This window comes from Fukomys damarensis, unplaced genomic scaffold (assembly GCF_012274545.1).
Source record: "Fukomys damarensis isolate Sample0158 unplaced genomic scaffold, DMR_v1.0_HiC HiC_scaffold_38, whole genome shotgun sequence".
Lineage (NCBI taxonomy): Eukaryota > Metazoa > Chordata > Mammalia > Rodentia > Bathyergidae > Fukomys > Fukomys damarensis.
In genome coordinates this window covers 43,177,188-43,194,721 of record NW_022900950.1, presented here as the reverse complement: position 1 = coordinate 43,194,721, position 17,534 = coordinate 43,177,188, and the positions used below count along the sequence as shown (strand labels likewise).

General features: G+C 34.8%; 1 protein-coding gene across 1 annotated transcript in view; it reads right to left on the bottom strand.

The window, feature by feature from the left end:
• The window catches only part of Cog6 (component of oligomeric golgi complex 6), an 83,112-nt gene that overhangs the window by 53,424 nt on the left and 12,154 nt on the right, over window positions 1-17,534 (bottom strand). The window contains exon 5 of the mRNA XM_010639170.1: window positions 293-404. Within this exon, the coding sequence (XP_010637472.1) occupies window positions 293-404 (112 nt within the window). The remainder of the gene's footprint in view (window positions 1-292; window positions 405-17,534) is intronic.

The window sequence follows — 17,534 nt, the reverse complement described above, 5'->3', positions numbered from 1 at the left end:
CAAAAGAAGAAGTTAACAACCTAGAAACTGGTTGACAAAGGTGAGAAGAATGCTGGAAGTAAGTGATATGAGTTTTCTTAAACTGTGTGGTATTCTGACTTTTAAAAAATGCATGTTTAACTGTAAAAAAAACACAAAACTTAAAAAGTAATATGCATGTTAATTTCCAAATTTAAAAATATTTTCAGATGAAACTTTTTTTCAGAGAGAAAAGTAAAGATTCAAAATAGCAGGTTTTCTACAATGTCTCTAATTGCTACCCTTAAGTGATTCTAATAAAAAGCAAGGATACCTCCGTAATAGGTCCTTCTCTTGTACCTCGGAGAAGACTCATTTCATCTGAAGTCAGTTGGAACTTGGATAAGAAGGCATCTGCAACTTGTGCTCTTATTTCCAATCTTTGACTATGATTTAAAAAAGGAATACAAATCAAACATGTTATATATTTGCATAGCTATAAAACAAATTATATTTGTGACGTAATTTTAAAGACAACATCTTTCAAACCCTCATTGTTATGGATTAAATGTCAGAAGCACATCAGTAATGTATGTAATAAGATTATCAGAGGCTCATCAGCCATGTGAAATTAGCTGACACTGTACTACCTTAGATATGTACACTCAGTAAAAGGAATACATCATTATGTAAAAAAAGAAATAAGTTTACAAGGTTATTTTTCTGGGAGAGAAATATGCTCCTGTTTTTTTATCAGTTTCCTCACAGTCACTAGCATATCCTAACTTTTTGAAGTTTTCACATGAAATACACAGTCAAATATCAGGACTATTTGTTTTCAATTTTAGCTAAAATCAAGAACTCATTTACTAGTCCTTTAAAAACAGATAGAGTTACTTCTCTACTTTGGTCTTCCCCACATCTTCTCCTCAAAAATAAAAACATTCTTTCAAATTATATTACCTGAGTGCAATCTAAGCAGATTATGTGACAACTAGGCAAAGGCACACTTTATTCTGGATGTAACCTAAGGACCTGAGAGATGCAGCAGAATTACCATCTAAAGGCCAGTCAGGAACATGAGTTATGGACTTAGAAACTAAACCTTCTTGATTTCTGTATCTTAGAGCTGAAGATGTACAAATGAAATTATAAAAGTATTTCACTAGTAGTGTTCACAGAGCAGTAGCAGCACTCCATAATCCAACAATATTCAAATGAGATACAGAATAAATATTGACACCATTTGTAGAGACAGCACAATTCACCTATCTCTTTGTTTTATTTGTACCATTGAGTTAGAAGGTTTTAAGTTCACAAAACCACATGTACCTGCTGAACAGTACAGAAACTTACAAATGAAAAGCCACCAGGTATTTACCTCAAATGAAAAAGTAAATCATCATAGTTTTTTTAAATTTTATTTTTATTTTCAAAATTTTATTAGCATATTTGTTGTACATAATGTTTCCATTCCTTGTGTGGAGTTGGGACATGTACATAGCACATCTTAACTTCTCTTTTCATTCCCTTTCTGTTCCCTTCCCCACTCCACCTCTTGATCCCCTTCCCATTTGAGAAAGATCATCTGACTTCCTATAAATTTATATTTTGCTCTTTATCTATAATTTGGGTTTTTCATATAAGAGAAACCATGTGCTGTTTCAGTCTGTGTGTCTGACTGATTTCACTTAAAATAATTACTTTTATCTAAAAGTCACATTAAGAGGGTTTGTTTTACAGTACTAAAGTTCTAATCATTATCATACAGGACTTAATTATAAAGCTTCATAAAATTCCTTGAGGCTATATAAATTAATCATTTCATAATTAAAACCTTATTTGGAGCTTTAAAAATCAATCATTAGAATCAATTTAGTAGGAAAAATAAATCCCTAAGGAAATAAATAAAGGAATAAATACCTAAGGAAAATCAGTCTCTTTAGTTCATTGCTTCATTTTGTTCTAACTAAACTAGTGCTACTATCATGAGCAAACCCATCAGTTAGTCCTTAATTGGTTCCAAGTAATACAGATGACTGGGTCTAAAGATCAACCCATGAACTAAGGAATGAGCCACACACTTTAAATCGACAAGACAGCCCCAAAATATTGCAATAATGATAATGGCCATACTGCTAAAACAAGGATCTGCTTTCTCAAGATAGCAACTTCTGAATTAGTATCAATTTAAACTGTAATATATTTTAAAAATTATATTCCACTTTAGTTTTGCCATATATAACTCTTGTCAGGTAAATCAGCACAACCATTCTGACAAAAAGTTACTTCCAGATGGTTCTTCAGTTTACTCAGTAGCATGTGTGCCTTGAAATGTGAAATAGGAAGAAAAGGGCTAAAGGAATAGGGAAAGTGGGAAGGGTAGGGGAAAGGTAATAACGGAAAAGAAAAAATATGAGAAAATTTTAAAAAATGGAAATAAAGTGCTTGTAAATGGGAGGGGAGGAAGGGGTGAAGGGAGGGCAGGGACAAGGGGAAAAAATGAGAACCAAGACCTGTCATGTAAAGGTAGAAGATCCCAATAATGAATGTAACTGTATGCCTAAAATGTACCAACAAACTCAATGAGGACCAAAAGAAAGAAAAGAAAGTCACAAAAAAGCCTGGTGTGACAAAAGGCAAATACGCTGACTTGGCCCTCACCTCACATCACCAATGAAAGGTGGAACGTTTGGAGAGTTTTAAATATCTAAAAACTGCATGAAAGAAATGTTAACATAAGCCATTTCATATAAATGATTATAATTATAATACATAGAGTAACTTGAGATATATTCGTGTAATTACTGTATATGATATAAATAAGTCATGATAGAAAACAAAGACATACTGTAGAATATGCAACAGATAAAAGTATGAAATAGAGCTATTTCAATAGATAGTCCTTTATAAGACATTTTATAGATATAAAAAGCAAGTTGCAGAAAAATATTTATGGGAACTTCCATTTGTCTGTGTTTTGAGTGAGGGCCTCACTATGTAATATAAGTTAGTCTTGATCTCATTATGCAGTGTAGGCTGGCCACGAATGCCCAGTGATCCTGTATTCCCTCTGAGTACTGGGATTACAGGCATTTGCCATTATGGCTGGCTGCATTCATTTTTTAAAAGTAACTATATACACACATAAAATTGCAACTTATCAGCTACATATTGCCTAGTAATTTAAGCAGACTACTTAATTTTTATTTTTAATTCCATCAAATAATTCCAGAACATGATTTAGAAATCCTGTGGTACTTTTTTTCCCCCTGAAAATACACCTCTGTCATATACTAACTCTACCTTCCAGGCTCTCCATGAAATAATTTAAAAATAATTAGAAAATATGGACAAATGATATAGCAAAAGTTTTAAAATGTGAAATGTAAATGTCAAAACAAAAAAAAACCATGCCAGCTCACCACTTGAATGATTCATTAACTAAAACTGTGATGATACCTTTCATTTACAAACATGACAAAATTTTGATAATACCTAGTGCTTACAATGGTTTAATAAAATAAATATTCATACATATATATATATACATATATCATATATATATATAATATACTCTCACATACACATCTATTCTCATATAAGTTAGAATCTTTTTAGAGAAATTAGACAAATATTCATTAATACTTTAAAATATATAAAAGTATACATTGACACTTTTAAAAGTTTATAATATTGATTCATTAATTACAACTCTACTTATTTATCCTAAGCAAACAATGTGAACTTTATGTCACGATTTTTAAATATTTACAGAACCATTAATTTTAGCAATGGAAAAAATATGAATTGTCACTAAGGATGGTGAAACATATATAGGTTCATTCAAGACTAAATAGAACATTAACATTAAAAACACCATTTTTAAAACTAAAAATCAGGAAAATACATGAGAAATACTAAATGAAAAAGCTGAAATATAACTACAACCACTTTATACCTGATTTTAACTTTCTTTAAATTTCATGCAATATACACATACTGTATAAAGCAAAAATTAAGGAAAAAAGTATTTTTCTGCACTCAAGAAATTCCTTTTAACTAATTTACTCAAAAGAGAGATAAGTGAAATGACCCTGTTTTCACAGGATTTTTAAGGGTCTGGTTATTAATTACAACATCTAAGTAACAGTGTTTCTACAAGATTCCTCTTGATTCTAAAATAGAAAAAACTTCCATTTTAAGTTTCTATAATGTATCAACTTGAAAGTTAAACATTTTATAAAAGATTGGCGAATAAAACTCATTAGAGAGAAAATCCTGTAACTAGGCTATTCACTTCTCAGCATTTCCAGCCTTATACCATAATTTAAAAATCCAATGAATAAAACAAATTTATAAATTGTGTGTGTGTGTGTGTGTGTGTGTGTGTGTGTGTGTGTGTGTTTGTCTTCTGCACTGAGTTACAGGCTCTGTGAATTCTGGGCTCAGATTTATGATCCTTCCACCTCAGCCTTCCAGAGTACTCCACTGTTATATAAGTGTATTCCACTATCCCTGGCCAAATTTCTTAATCTTTTATTTTACCATTTTAGAAACTAGGAAATAAAATAATTCCAACATAAACACATTGTTCTAAAACACAGCAAATACAAAACAAAACAAAACAAAACAAAAAAAACCATAAATTGGGCCATGTAAAAATTAAAAGCATTCATGCATTAAACAATATAAAGTGAAAAGATAACCCACAAAATAGCAAAAAAATTGCAAAGCATATAAAACATATGTAAGAAACTTGTATCCAGAATATATATAGAACTCATAAAGAACACCCCCAAAGTAAGCAAGAATATTAATAGACCCTTGTCCAAAGAATATATGCAAATGTCCATAAAATGCATGAAAAGATACTAAACATCATTAGTCATTCAGGAAAAAAATCAAAATCACAATAAGATTACCACTTCATAAAAGGTAGCATGATATTAAAAAAAATAGTAACAAAGATGTTCAGAACTGGAATTCTTGTATATTGTTCTTGGAAATGTAAAACTTTAGCCTCTTTGGAAAAGTCTGGCAGTTCCTCAGTTAATCAGGATTAAATTCAATCCAGCAATCCTACTACTAGGTGTATGCCTGACAAATATGGTTACACAAAACTTACACATAAATAATCATACCATTATTATTCATAATACTCAAAAAGTAGAAATAATCCAAATATCTAACAACTAGTAAACAAAATACGGTGTATCTGTACAATGGAATTTTGTTCTGCCATAAAAAGAAATAGAATAACACAGATAAATTTTGAAAATATTTATACTACATGAAAGAAACTAGATAAAAAAAGGGCACAAATTGTCTGAGTCCATTTACATTAGGTCAAGAATAGTCAAATCATTATGACATTTTTTTCTAGGGTAATGAAAATGTTTCAAATTTATATTGTGGTGATGATTGCACAACTCTGTGAATAAACTAAAACTTTAAGCCCATGACATATTAGTATGTGTATTATAACTCAACAAAGATTTTTTAAATGAAAATATAGCTCTACTGTTAATATATAATGCCAATATATAATATAACCATAGAAAATACAGCATTAAAAAGTATTCAGTACTATACTTTCTTACAGCTCCATGTTTTTCATTCTTAATAGCTTTGATGTCAGTATAAGAACAATAATTACTATTTCTATACAGGAAGATTGTCAAATTATAAAAAATATCACAGGCAATGTCAGCAGTAACTACTTAAAATACTAAAATAACTGAGTAATACAGACAGTTCAATAAGCTTTTCATGTAGAAAGCACTGGGTACAAAAACTTGGTATCCAGTTAAAATACACAAAGACCACAATGTTTGGGAATTATAGAGCAGAAGATAAGTGGTATAACAGCAATATGTTGTGGGAATACAACAAAAGAACGGATTCATTTTTTGTTCTCATGATTGAGTAAAGGTCCTTAGATAAGCACAAAATAGCTAGATAACAACAATAAAGTATAAAGGTAAACTAAATTCTCTATAAACTGTGTTGTACTCAGGTTTCTGCAAGGGAATACAAGTACTACAGGACACATAATTTATAGGATTTTATGATAATTACCCAAAAAGTCAAATGCAAAGGAGTACAAGAGAGATTAACCACACACTAGAGCCCAAAGGATCCAACAGAAGGCCTGGATCCCAGCAATGTCCCACACAAGTCCATTTAAAGGCTTAGAGTCCAAAGCAATGTCTTCCATGAGTCCAGGAAGTGACCTAGAGACCACAGCAGTGTCTTATGCTTGTTTATATTGAGAATCTGCACCTGGAAGACACAAAGGCCAGGGTGGAAGCCAAAAAACCTACACCAGTGAGATGAAGGATTTGTGTTGCCAAGCTGAGGGAATCCACAATGGAGCCAGGAAGTGATGCTCATGGGGAAATTCAAAGCTCCTCTGATGAAAACAGCAGTTATTCCCAGCAACGACAGGCCCCAGTCTCCTCCTCTAATGAGAACAGCCTAGTTTGCATCAGGAAAACCATCCACAGCAAGCTTCTCCTAGAAAATCACTAAGCCAAGATCTTCCCCGCCAGTTCTCTTTTTTTTTCCTCATTGAGATTATTGGTACATTTTAGGTATACAGTACAGTTACATTCATCATTGGGAAATTGTACCTTTACATGACAGGTCTTGGTTCTCATTTTCTCGCCATACTCCTGCCCTCCCTTCACCCCCTCCTCCCTTCCTTATTTACAAATACTTTATTTCTGTTTTTTCATTTTCTCATATTTTTTTCTTTTCCCTTATTTCCTTTCTCCTACCCTTCCCACTTCCCCTACACCTTTAGCCCTTTTCTTCCTATTTCACATTGTCAATTATACCATTAGGATCTTATTTATAATTATAGTTTTTCACACCAGAGAAACTATTCGGTATTTACACGTGTGACTTATTCATTTCACTTAAAAGTATAACCTCAATATGTATTCATTTTCATACGAATGAATCTAACTTCTCATTCTTTTTTTTTCTTTTTTTTTGGCGGGGGGTACCAGGAATGGAACTCAGGTCCTTGTGCTTGCGAGGCAGGCGGCAGAACCACTGAGCTAAATCTCTGGCCTTAATTTCTCATTCTTTGTGGCTGAGTAGTATTCCATTTTACAGAAAAACCACATTTTCTTTATCCAGTCTCCAACTGATGGGCAAATGGGCTGTTTCCAAGTTTTAGCTATTACAAACTGTGCCGCTATAAACATGGGTGTGCATGTATCACTGTGGTATGATTTTTTAAAATTCTTTTGGAAAGATACCCAACAGAGGGATGGATGGGTCAAATGGAACCTCTAGTCCCAGCTCTCTGAGGTATCTCCATATTGATTTTCATAGTAGTTGTACCAGTTTGCACTCCCACCAACAATGGAGAAGGGTTCCTTTCTCCCCACAACCCCGCCAACATTTGTTATTGGTTGATTTCTTGATAGCAGCCATTCTTTGTGGAGTGAGGTGGAATCTCAGTGTTGTTTTCATCTGCATCTCTCGAATGACCAGTGATGTGTAACATTTTTTCATGTATTTACTTGATGCTTTTACTTGTTTATCTGAGAAATGTCTGTTCATTTCAGATGCCCCCCCCTTTTTTTTGGAACAGGGATTGAACTTGGGTCCTTGCGCTTGCAAGGCAGGCCACCAAACAGCTGAGCTAAATCCCCGGCCCCTAGATGCCCATTTTTGAATCTGGTCTTCTAGTTTTCTTTCTATGGCTATTGACAACAATGGATCCTCCCTGCACAGACCAGGCTGATTCAGTTCAGCTGGATGTTACACGTTGACCATTAATCCACTACAGACTGAAATATTTTTTCAAAGTAATATTTTTTGGAAACACATTTATATACATACATAGATATACTTATTCTCAAGGGAGATATATGTATAGACATACAGTTGCCAAAATTCTGAAATTTTGTAAAATATTTTGAACTATATGATGGTTGTATACAACATATATATAATAGGGCCTTTATGGACAAATGAGTTTTCAACAAATACATTTTAGGAGATGAAATTCCAAGTTAAATGAACAAGAACATAGAAAAAGCCTAACTAATGATATTTTGATTATAATTGCATTAAATTTGTATAACAATTTTAGGAGTATGGCCATTTTCACTATGTTGGTTCTTCCTATCCAAAAGCAAGCAATGTCTTTCCATTTTCTGATATCTGCTTCACACTCCTGTTTCAAAGTACTGTAATTTTCATTGTACTGGATCTTTATTTCCTTTGTTAGCTTGATTCCTATGTTACTTTTTTCCATGGTATTGTGAAATGTGTTGTTTCCCTAATTTCTTTCTCAGTTAGTTTGTTATTTGTGTATGAGAAGGCTATTTTGAGTGTTGATTTGTATCCGGCTACTGAATTTGCTTATTAAATGTAGAAGATTTTTGGTGGAGTTCCTGGGGATAATCAAAGAAAACAGATCACTTATACTTCTGCAATATATTTTTACATGTACATTTGTGCAAAATAAATGACTCTATGTTCATTACCAATTTCAAAACCTGGATTAAAGCAGCTTACAATACAATTAAATCTAAAACTGCTAAAAAATAACAGTAAGAAATAAAGGGTAGCACATCCTGGGAAGCAGCTGTGTGGACCAGAGTGGCACAGCTGCAGGTGGGTCCCAGCTAGGGCCCTGCCCCAACCTCAGAGGTGTGGGCACACATCCCAAAGCCACAGGCTGCCTAAGAAAGAGATGCACAGGCATGCAACCTTCATCCAAAATTCCACCATACCAGTGGTACGTGCATGAATACCCTGGGGAGCAACTGTGTGGACCAGAGTGGCATGGCTGCAGGTGGCTCCCAGCTAAGACCCCACCCCATCCCAACGATAGAGGTGTGGGCTCACAGGCCCAAGGCAAAGGCCCACCCAGAAAAGATCTGCACAAGTGTGCAAGCTTCATCTAGAGTCCCTTCACAACATCAGCCACAGCCACAGACACACAAGTAACAGCCAGAGGCTTGCCCTGATACCACTGATAAGTGCCTGAAGACCCTAGCCAGAAGCCTACATAGACAACAAAAACTGGGATACACAGACCCCAGCCAAAGCGCCCCCTCCTGACAACAGCTACATAAGGGTCCCAGTGAGAGACACACCTAGATACCATCCTAAGTGTGCAAAGACCCCAGCTAGAAGCCTGTCCAAACAGGTCAGCTCGTGGATATAGAAGGCCACCATTCTAAACCCAGGACTTGGTGTACTGGGGAGTAGCAGAGTAAAGGCTGCTTGGTGGCCTGCTGAGAACTGAATACCACTGGGTGAGAAAAAAGTTCCCTCAACAAATTTATAGCGGGCTACATCTGTTGAAATGAGAAGACATGGAAATAAGTCTCAAAACCAGACTTTCAGATCACCTAAAGCAACCTCAAAGGGAAATGAGATGGAACAATCTGATACTGAACCACCTGGACTCCCTGAACTAACAACAAAAGAGGACCTAAAAAAAAATGAAAGCAGAAATAATTTCTCAGATAACAGCAGAGATTGTGCCCATAGTACAAGACATGATTAATAAATCTAGAGCACACACAGATAAAAAAAATACAGGAGCTGAGAAACATGATGAAAACCCAACATAGGAAACAAGTGGAATCCATAAAACAGATGCAAATAGATTGCCAAGAGATTAAAAACTCCACTTAAAGTTTACACAGCAGAACAAGCCAATGCAAGGACTGGTATAGAAGATAGGATTGCAATTAGTGACAAGGAAAAGAAAAATTTCTTTAAAATAATAAGGGTCCATAAGAGATCAATCCAGTAGCTGCTAGACAATTCAAAGAAGAATAACATAAGCCTGATTGGAGTGAATGAAGAAACAGGAGAGAGTGAAGATGGCATAAAAAACTGTTTACTAAAGTAATTGCAGAAAACTTCCCAAATAGGGGGAAAAACCTAACATACAGGTTAAGTGAAGCTTATAGGACTCCAACTACCATGATAAAAAAATAAAAGCTATGCATAGGCATATAATAGTTAGAAGAACAAAATTCTATAAGCAGTTAGAGAAAAGAAACAAATGATGTACAAAGGAAAGCCCATCAGAATCACAGCAGACTTCTCAACACAAACCCACAAGGCAAGAGGAGTATACTACAATTGTAGTTGGGATGACCTCAATATCCCACTGCTACATATAGATAGATCAACTAGACAAAAACTAAACAATGAAATAGCAGAACTCAATCAAACTCTTGAAGAAATGAACTTAACAGATGTTTACAGAGTGTTCCACCCCACAAAATCAGAATACACATTATTTTTGGCTGCACGTGGATCATTCTCCAAAATAGACCACATACTCGCTCATGGAACATGTTTAAGTAAGTGCAAAGGAACTGAAGTTATCCCCTGTATATTATCAAGACCATAGTGCAATGAAATTGGAGATCAACAGCAAAAGAAACTGCAAAAATTTCATAAACACATGGAATTGAACAACACACTCCTGAATAACACACTTCTGAAAATCAATAAAGGCAAGAGTTGATTATTTGAAAGAATAAACAAAACTGACAAACCTTTAGCTAACTTTATAAAAAAAACAAAACAAAAAAAACAACAAAAAAGGAAAGGCCCAAAACCATGCAATTAGAAATGAAAAAGGTGAAATTACAACAAACCCAGCAGAAATCCAGAGGATACATGAAAAATACAGAAGAAATGGACAGATTCCTTGATTTGTATGAATTACTAAAGTTGAATGAAGATGACATAAAATTCTAAACAACCCAACATCAATCAATGAAGTTGAAAACATAATTAAAAACGTATCAATTAAGAAAACTCTGGGTCCTGATGGCTTCACTGCTGAATTTTATAAGACATTTAGAGAGGAACTACTGCCACTCCTGTTTAAACTCTTCAATGAAATAGAAAGGGAAGCAATACTCTTGAATTCATTCCTGGAAGCAAGCATCACCTTGATCCCCAGAGAAAGACCCAACTGAAAAAGAGAACTATAGACCAATCTCACTAATGAACACAGATGCAAAAATCTTTAATAAGATACTCCCAAATAGAATGCAGGAGATCATCAAGAAGATCACACACCTGAACCAAGTGGGATTCATCCCAGGGATGCAAAGATGGTTCAACATATGCAAATCAATAAATGTAATATAAAAAAATAAATAAACATAATATACTATATCAATAGAGCCAAGGACAAAAACCATAGGATCATCTCAATAGATGCAGAAAAAGCATTTGACAAAATTCAACACACATTTATGAATAAAAACCCTCCAAAAATGAATTGTCAGTCTCTACCTCAATCTGATAAAAGCTATTTACAAAAAAACAATGGTCAACATCATACTAAATGGTCAAAAACTGAAATCCTTCAAACTAAAATCAGGAACAAGACAAAGATATCCACTGTCATCACTCCTGTTCAATATAGTTTTAGAAACATTGGCCAAAGCAATTACACAAGAGAAAGAAATAAAAGGAATAAAGATAGGAAATGAAGAAGTCAAATTGCCATTATTTGCAGATGACATGATACTCTATTTAGAAGACCCCAAGAACTCCACCAAAAGTCTTCCAGACTTAATAACCAAATTCAGCAAAGTAGCTGGATACAAGGTCAACACACAAAAATCAATAGCTTATCTATACACGAAAAACAGACTCACTGAGAAAGAAATGGCATGCAAAAAATTGAAATACTCAGGAATCCATGTAACAAAAGAAATCAAAGATCTCTACTTTGAAAACTACAACACTCAGAAAAAAAGAGGTTGAAGAGGATATCAGAAAATGGAAAGACATCCCTTGCTCCTCAGTAGGAAGAATCAACAAAGTGAAAATGGCCATAATTATAAAACTGATATATAGATTCTATGCAATCTAAACTGAAATTTCAGAAGCATACTTAACAGACCTTGAAATATGGTATTGGCAAAGAAAGAGACCTGAGGATCAGTGGGACAGGTTAGAAGATACAGAAACAAGTTCAAACACACTCAGCCACCTCATCTTTGACAAAGGAGCCAAGCACCCTCACTGGAGGAAAGATAGCATCTTTAATAAATAGGGCTGGAAAACCTGGGTTTCAACTTTTCAAAGATTATAACTAGACCTATATCTCTCACCACGTATTAAACTAAAATTGAAAGGGATTAAAATCTAAATATTAAAACAGAAACACTAAACCAGCTGAAGAGAGGTTAGGTAGAACTATTGATGACACTGGTGTAGTAAAATATTTTATGAACAAAACCTCAGCTGCCTGTGAACTAGCACAAACAGTCAAAAAGTGGGATGTCTTACTAAAAAGTGTCTGCACAGCAAAAGAAAGAAGCAATAGTGTGAAGAGACAACCCAAAATGTGAGGAAAATCTCTTCACCAGCTCTTCCTCAGACAAAGGTCTACTATCTAAAATATATAAAGAAGTTAAAAAAGTCAGACCTCCCAAATTTAAAGACCCAATCCAAAAATGGGCATCTGAAATGAACAGGCATTTCTCAAAGAAGTAGAAATAGCAAATAAACATGAAAAAATGTTCAACATCACTGGTCATTTGAAAGATGCAAATGAAAACAACACTGACATTCCACCTTACTCCAGAAAGAATGGCTGCTATCATGAAATAAACCAATTATAAATGCTAGTAAGGCTGTGGGGAAAGAGGAACACTGCTCCACTGCTGGTGGGAGCGTGGTCTGGTACAACTACATAGGAATCAGTATATAGATACCTCAACCACTAGGATTGGAGCTCCCATTTGACCCAGCTATTCCCTGCTGGGTATCTTCCCCAGAGAATTAAAAGAATCACACCTCAGTGATACATGTGCACCCATGTTCATATCAGCACAACTCACGATAGCTAAGAGTTGAAAGCAGCCCAATTGCCCATCATCAGAAGAATGGATAAAGAAAATGTGTTTTTAAAAAATAAAATGGAGTACTACTCAGCCATAAAGAATGAGAAATTACAGACATTTATGGCTAAATGGATGCACATTGAGGCAATTCTCTTAAGTGAAATAAATAGGATGCATATGTGCAAATACCAAACAGTTTATCTAGTGTGAGACACTGAAAATGTAAATGAGAACTAAAAGGCATAACAGATAATGTGAAATAGGAAGAAAAGTGGAAGGGGAAATGGGAGGGGAGGGAAGAAAGATGGGAATGGAATTAATGTGAGAAAAAGAAAAAATGGAAACAAAGTCTTTGTAGATAGGTAGGGGAGGAAGGAAGTGTTTAAGGGAAGGCAGGAGAATGGGGAACAAATAAGAACCAACATGGATTATGTAAAGGTGCAAATTTCCAATGATGTATGTCATTATGTTGTATACCTTAAATGTACCAATAAAATTAATTAATTAAAAAAAAGAAATACAGGAAAAGGATAACAAAGTAAATAAAAGATCTAAGAAAGCTCTTACTATTACCCATAAAATATTTCTAAATTTCCTAGTAGGCAAAGCAGCTGCACAGATTTCTTCTCTAATAAAATGGGAGGATTAGGAAGGATAACATTGTTTCATGTATGTCAGACAATTTCTCCTTATGCTAATAATTTAATAATGACACTATGACATAGGTACTACTCTTTTTCTGATGTAGAAGCTTAGGCCAAGGGAGGTAAAGAAATAATTTGTATAAAATATAAATACTAACAACTCTCACATGAGCTTCAGATTAGAATTTATGTTTGTCTTCAAATCCTACATCCTTCCATTTTAACACAGTAAACCTCAACAAGTAAGCATTCTACAGAGGAAATTTTTTCTGAGTCCTGAGAGAAATCTGGCTGGTAGGCCTTTATCAATGATTAAAAATATAATAAATAGTAACTCTAGTACTATTAAAATATACAGAGATATGCTCAAAGCCTTGCCTAATCATCAATAACACTTATCTGTTGGCTATGTATGACATGACACATGAAAGGAATATACTAAGTTGAGGTCTTATGAAGACAACTCTATATTGAGCTTAGTCCAACAGCTGCCATCATCATGACTGACCTCCTCCTGAGCTAAAAACATATTCACAACATTTAAATATTTGCCTGAATAAGGAAACCATGTGTTATGGCTTATTTCTAGATGTCCCCCGCAAAGCCTCTTGCACTCATAGATGGGACTTTTTGGAGTGGCTGGATTATGTATTTGTGATACTAGAATTAAGGATGTGAGATTCTGAATTAATTCACTGATTAGTTTAGCACAGTTCTGTATGTGGATAATGGGAAGATCCACCCTGGGTGTAGGTGGAACCACCCAAAAGCCTATTGTAGCCTGGATGGAATAAAAAGGAAAGATAGATTTGTCCTTGTTGCTTTCTGCCTACCCTGCCATGGACTGTTTATCCTGAGATGCACCTCTGGCATGCTGCCTGGTTTTGGAGACAGCTGATGAATTCTACAAATGCTGAGGTGAAATAAACCCTTCCTCCTTTAACTTTGGGTGTTGGTTATTTTGTCTCAGTAACAAGAAACGTAACCAAGATAGCATGTATCTAAATAAGGCCATAGCATTTCTATTTCTAAAAGTAATTGCTCATTTGTGAGTATTGCTGATAAAAAAGAAAATATTTAAAAGTAAAATACAACCCTTCACTAGGCCCTAGAACCTATTCATAAGTTTGCTATGCAATTTTCCTAAAATACACTCACACAAATGTTCACTTGGCACATAGTATCTATAACTCTTAGGATACTACAGTGTCACAAATTTTCACTTCCCAAAAGCATATCAGACCAAACACTTTTACAGGCCTACTAAAATAAAAATGTAAATAATTTTATTTACTTTTGAGAAAATATGAACAGAAGTACTATGTTCTATTACCTCCTAAAGACATGAATCAGTTTCTGATATGTTAGTTGGTCTCATAAACAATGTTTATTTTTCTATTTTCATTTCACGTTCTTTTCTTGACATTAGAGTAGTTGTTTTTCACATTATTCACTCGAAAATTATTCATTGACCTTCAGGAGGCTAAGGAAGGAGGATCAGTCAAGCTCGGGAATTTAAGACTAGTCAGAGCAACATAGTGAGATTGCATCTCAGAAAAAAAAAAAAGGAACAAAACAAGATTATATTTATTGAATCTACAATGCACCAGGACTGGAGATAGAAACTGTCACTGTTCCCAAGGAGCTCAGTTTAGGAGAAAAAAGAGACAAGAAATAATCAAATCAACAATTAACTGCAAACAACTATAATACACACTGCAATAAAGACAGGAACAAAAAGATTTAATTCAGAACTGGAAAAGATTAAATAAGTCTTATATATAGGATTGCTATCTATTATCATCTGGGTTTCAATCATATTTTTTCATTTAAATCAATGCTTGTTCGTCAATCAACATTAACTTAAGAGAAATATTTGTGTTCTGGGTCTCTAACTGGGAGCTTATTTTTCTAGGTTTTTTTTCAAAAGAGCTGTTGTAATATGAAAATCCTAAGTTTATGCTAAAGGTACAGGCTTATTTCTGTGACAGAAATCCAATGATTGCCTTTCCCTAGAGAGCCACTGCTCTGAAGTGGCAATCAATCTTTCACACTGCCTGAGTCTACAGCTTCTCCCATCATTAAGAGGGCAGAACCTTGTGGTGAAGGAGCTGCTTGTATATTAACTGGTGGTTCCACACATGAACTCACATGGGTGAAACTGTACAGAAATAAACACACACTCATAAACAAGCACAAGATTGACAGAATGTATCCACGTCATGATCCTAGTTGTAACAGCAAGATACAGTTATTGGAGGAAAAGTTGGTAAAGGCTACAGGAAGTCTTTGCATTATTTCCTACAATTACCTCTGAATCTATAATCATCATAATGAAAAGTTTAATTTATAATAAATTTAAATATTTTTTTCAAAGTTAACAGTTAGACAGGACAATTAAGGTGGGTAAGGTTGGGTAGAGGGTCATCCCAAGAAAGATAAAACAAAATGAATTCTGTTTTGGCTAGGGCAAAGACTTTCAAATTATAATCTATGGGCTATAAATATTCCAGGGAAATACCTCGGGTATTGTTAAAAGGGCAGGTCTTAACTCCAATTCAAGATTTACTAAGTCACTTATCAGAAATAGCTGTTTACTAATATGCAATCAGATTCGGAGAATAGAGGTAAAATGTGCCATACTATTAAGCTCCTATGTGGCTCTGTCTGCTCTGGTAAAAAGCAACAAACATGAATAGCAGCACTGTGAGGAAAGAATAGAAAGGAAAAACTGGGATAAAGTCACAAGTGATTCCAATGATATCTATCAGCAGTCTCTCTCTAGTGATAAAAGATGTCACCGCACAAGCTTTTTAATAAGATGAGATCCCAGTTGTTGATTCTTTCTGCTAGTTCTCATACTACTAAGGATTTCTTCATAAAGTCTTTTCCTATGCCAATGTCTTCAAGAGTTCTGCCTAACTTATCTTCCAGCAAGTTTAGTGTTTCTGTTTTAATATTTAGATCTTTAATCCACTTGGATTTTACTTTAGTCCATGGTGAAAGATAAGGGTCTAGTTTTAATCTTTCCCAGGTTGAGATCCAGTTTTTCCAACACCATTTATTAAAGAGGCTATCTTGCCTCCAACAAGGATGGTTGACTCCTTTGTCAAACATGAGATAGCTGAGTACATCTGGAGTTGTTTTTGTTTGCTCCAATCTATTCCACTGATCTTCAGGTCTGTTTCTCTGCCAATACCATGCTGTTTTTATCACAGTGGCTTTGTAGTATAGTTTCAAACTGAGAATTGTTATACCCGCTGTGATGTCTCTGTTGCCTAGGATGGCTTTTGCTATTCTAGATCTCTTCTGGTTCCAAATGAATTTTCAGATTATTTTTTCTAGTTCTGTGAAATATATCATTGGAATTTCAATTGTCATGGCATTGAATTTGTATAACAGTTTTGGTAGTATGGCCATATTCACTATGTTGACCACCAACAGAACTAAAAGACAACCTACAATGTGGGAAAAAATTTTTTACCAGCTGCTCCTTAGACAAAAGACTATTATCTAGAACATATAAAGAACTCAAAAAAAATCAGCCCCCTCAAATATAAAGAGCTGATTCAAAAATGGGCATCTGAAATGAACAGACACTTCTCAGACAAACAAGAAAAAGCAGCAAGTAAATATATGAAAAAACATTCCGCATCACTGGTCATTCAAGAGATGTAGATGAAAACAACACTGAGATTCCACCTCACCCCATAAAGAATAACTGCTATCAAGAAATCAACCATAACAAATGTTGATAGGGATGTGGGGAGAAAGGAACCCTTCTCCATTGTTGGTGGGAGTGCATACTGGTGCAACCACTTTGGAAATCAATATGGAGATACCTCAAAGAACCAGGATTAGAGGTTCCATTTGACTCAGCCATTCTTCTGCTGAGTATATTTCCAAAAGAGTTAAAAGAATCGTATCAGCTGGGTGTGGTGGTGCATGCCTTTAATCCCAGCACTCAGGAGGCTGAGACAGGAGGATCGCTATGAGTTCAAGACCAGCCTGGGCTACACAGTGAGTTCCACGTCAGTCTTAACTACATAGTGAGACCCTGTCTCAAAAA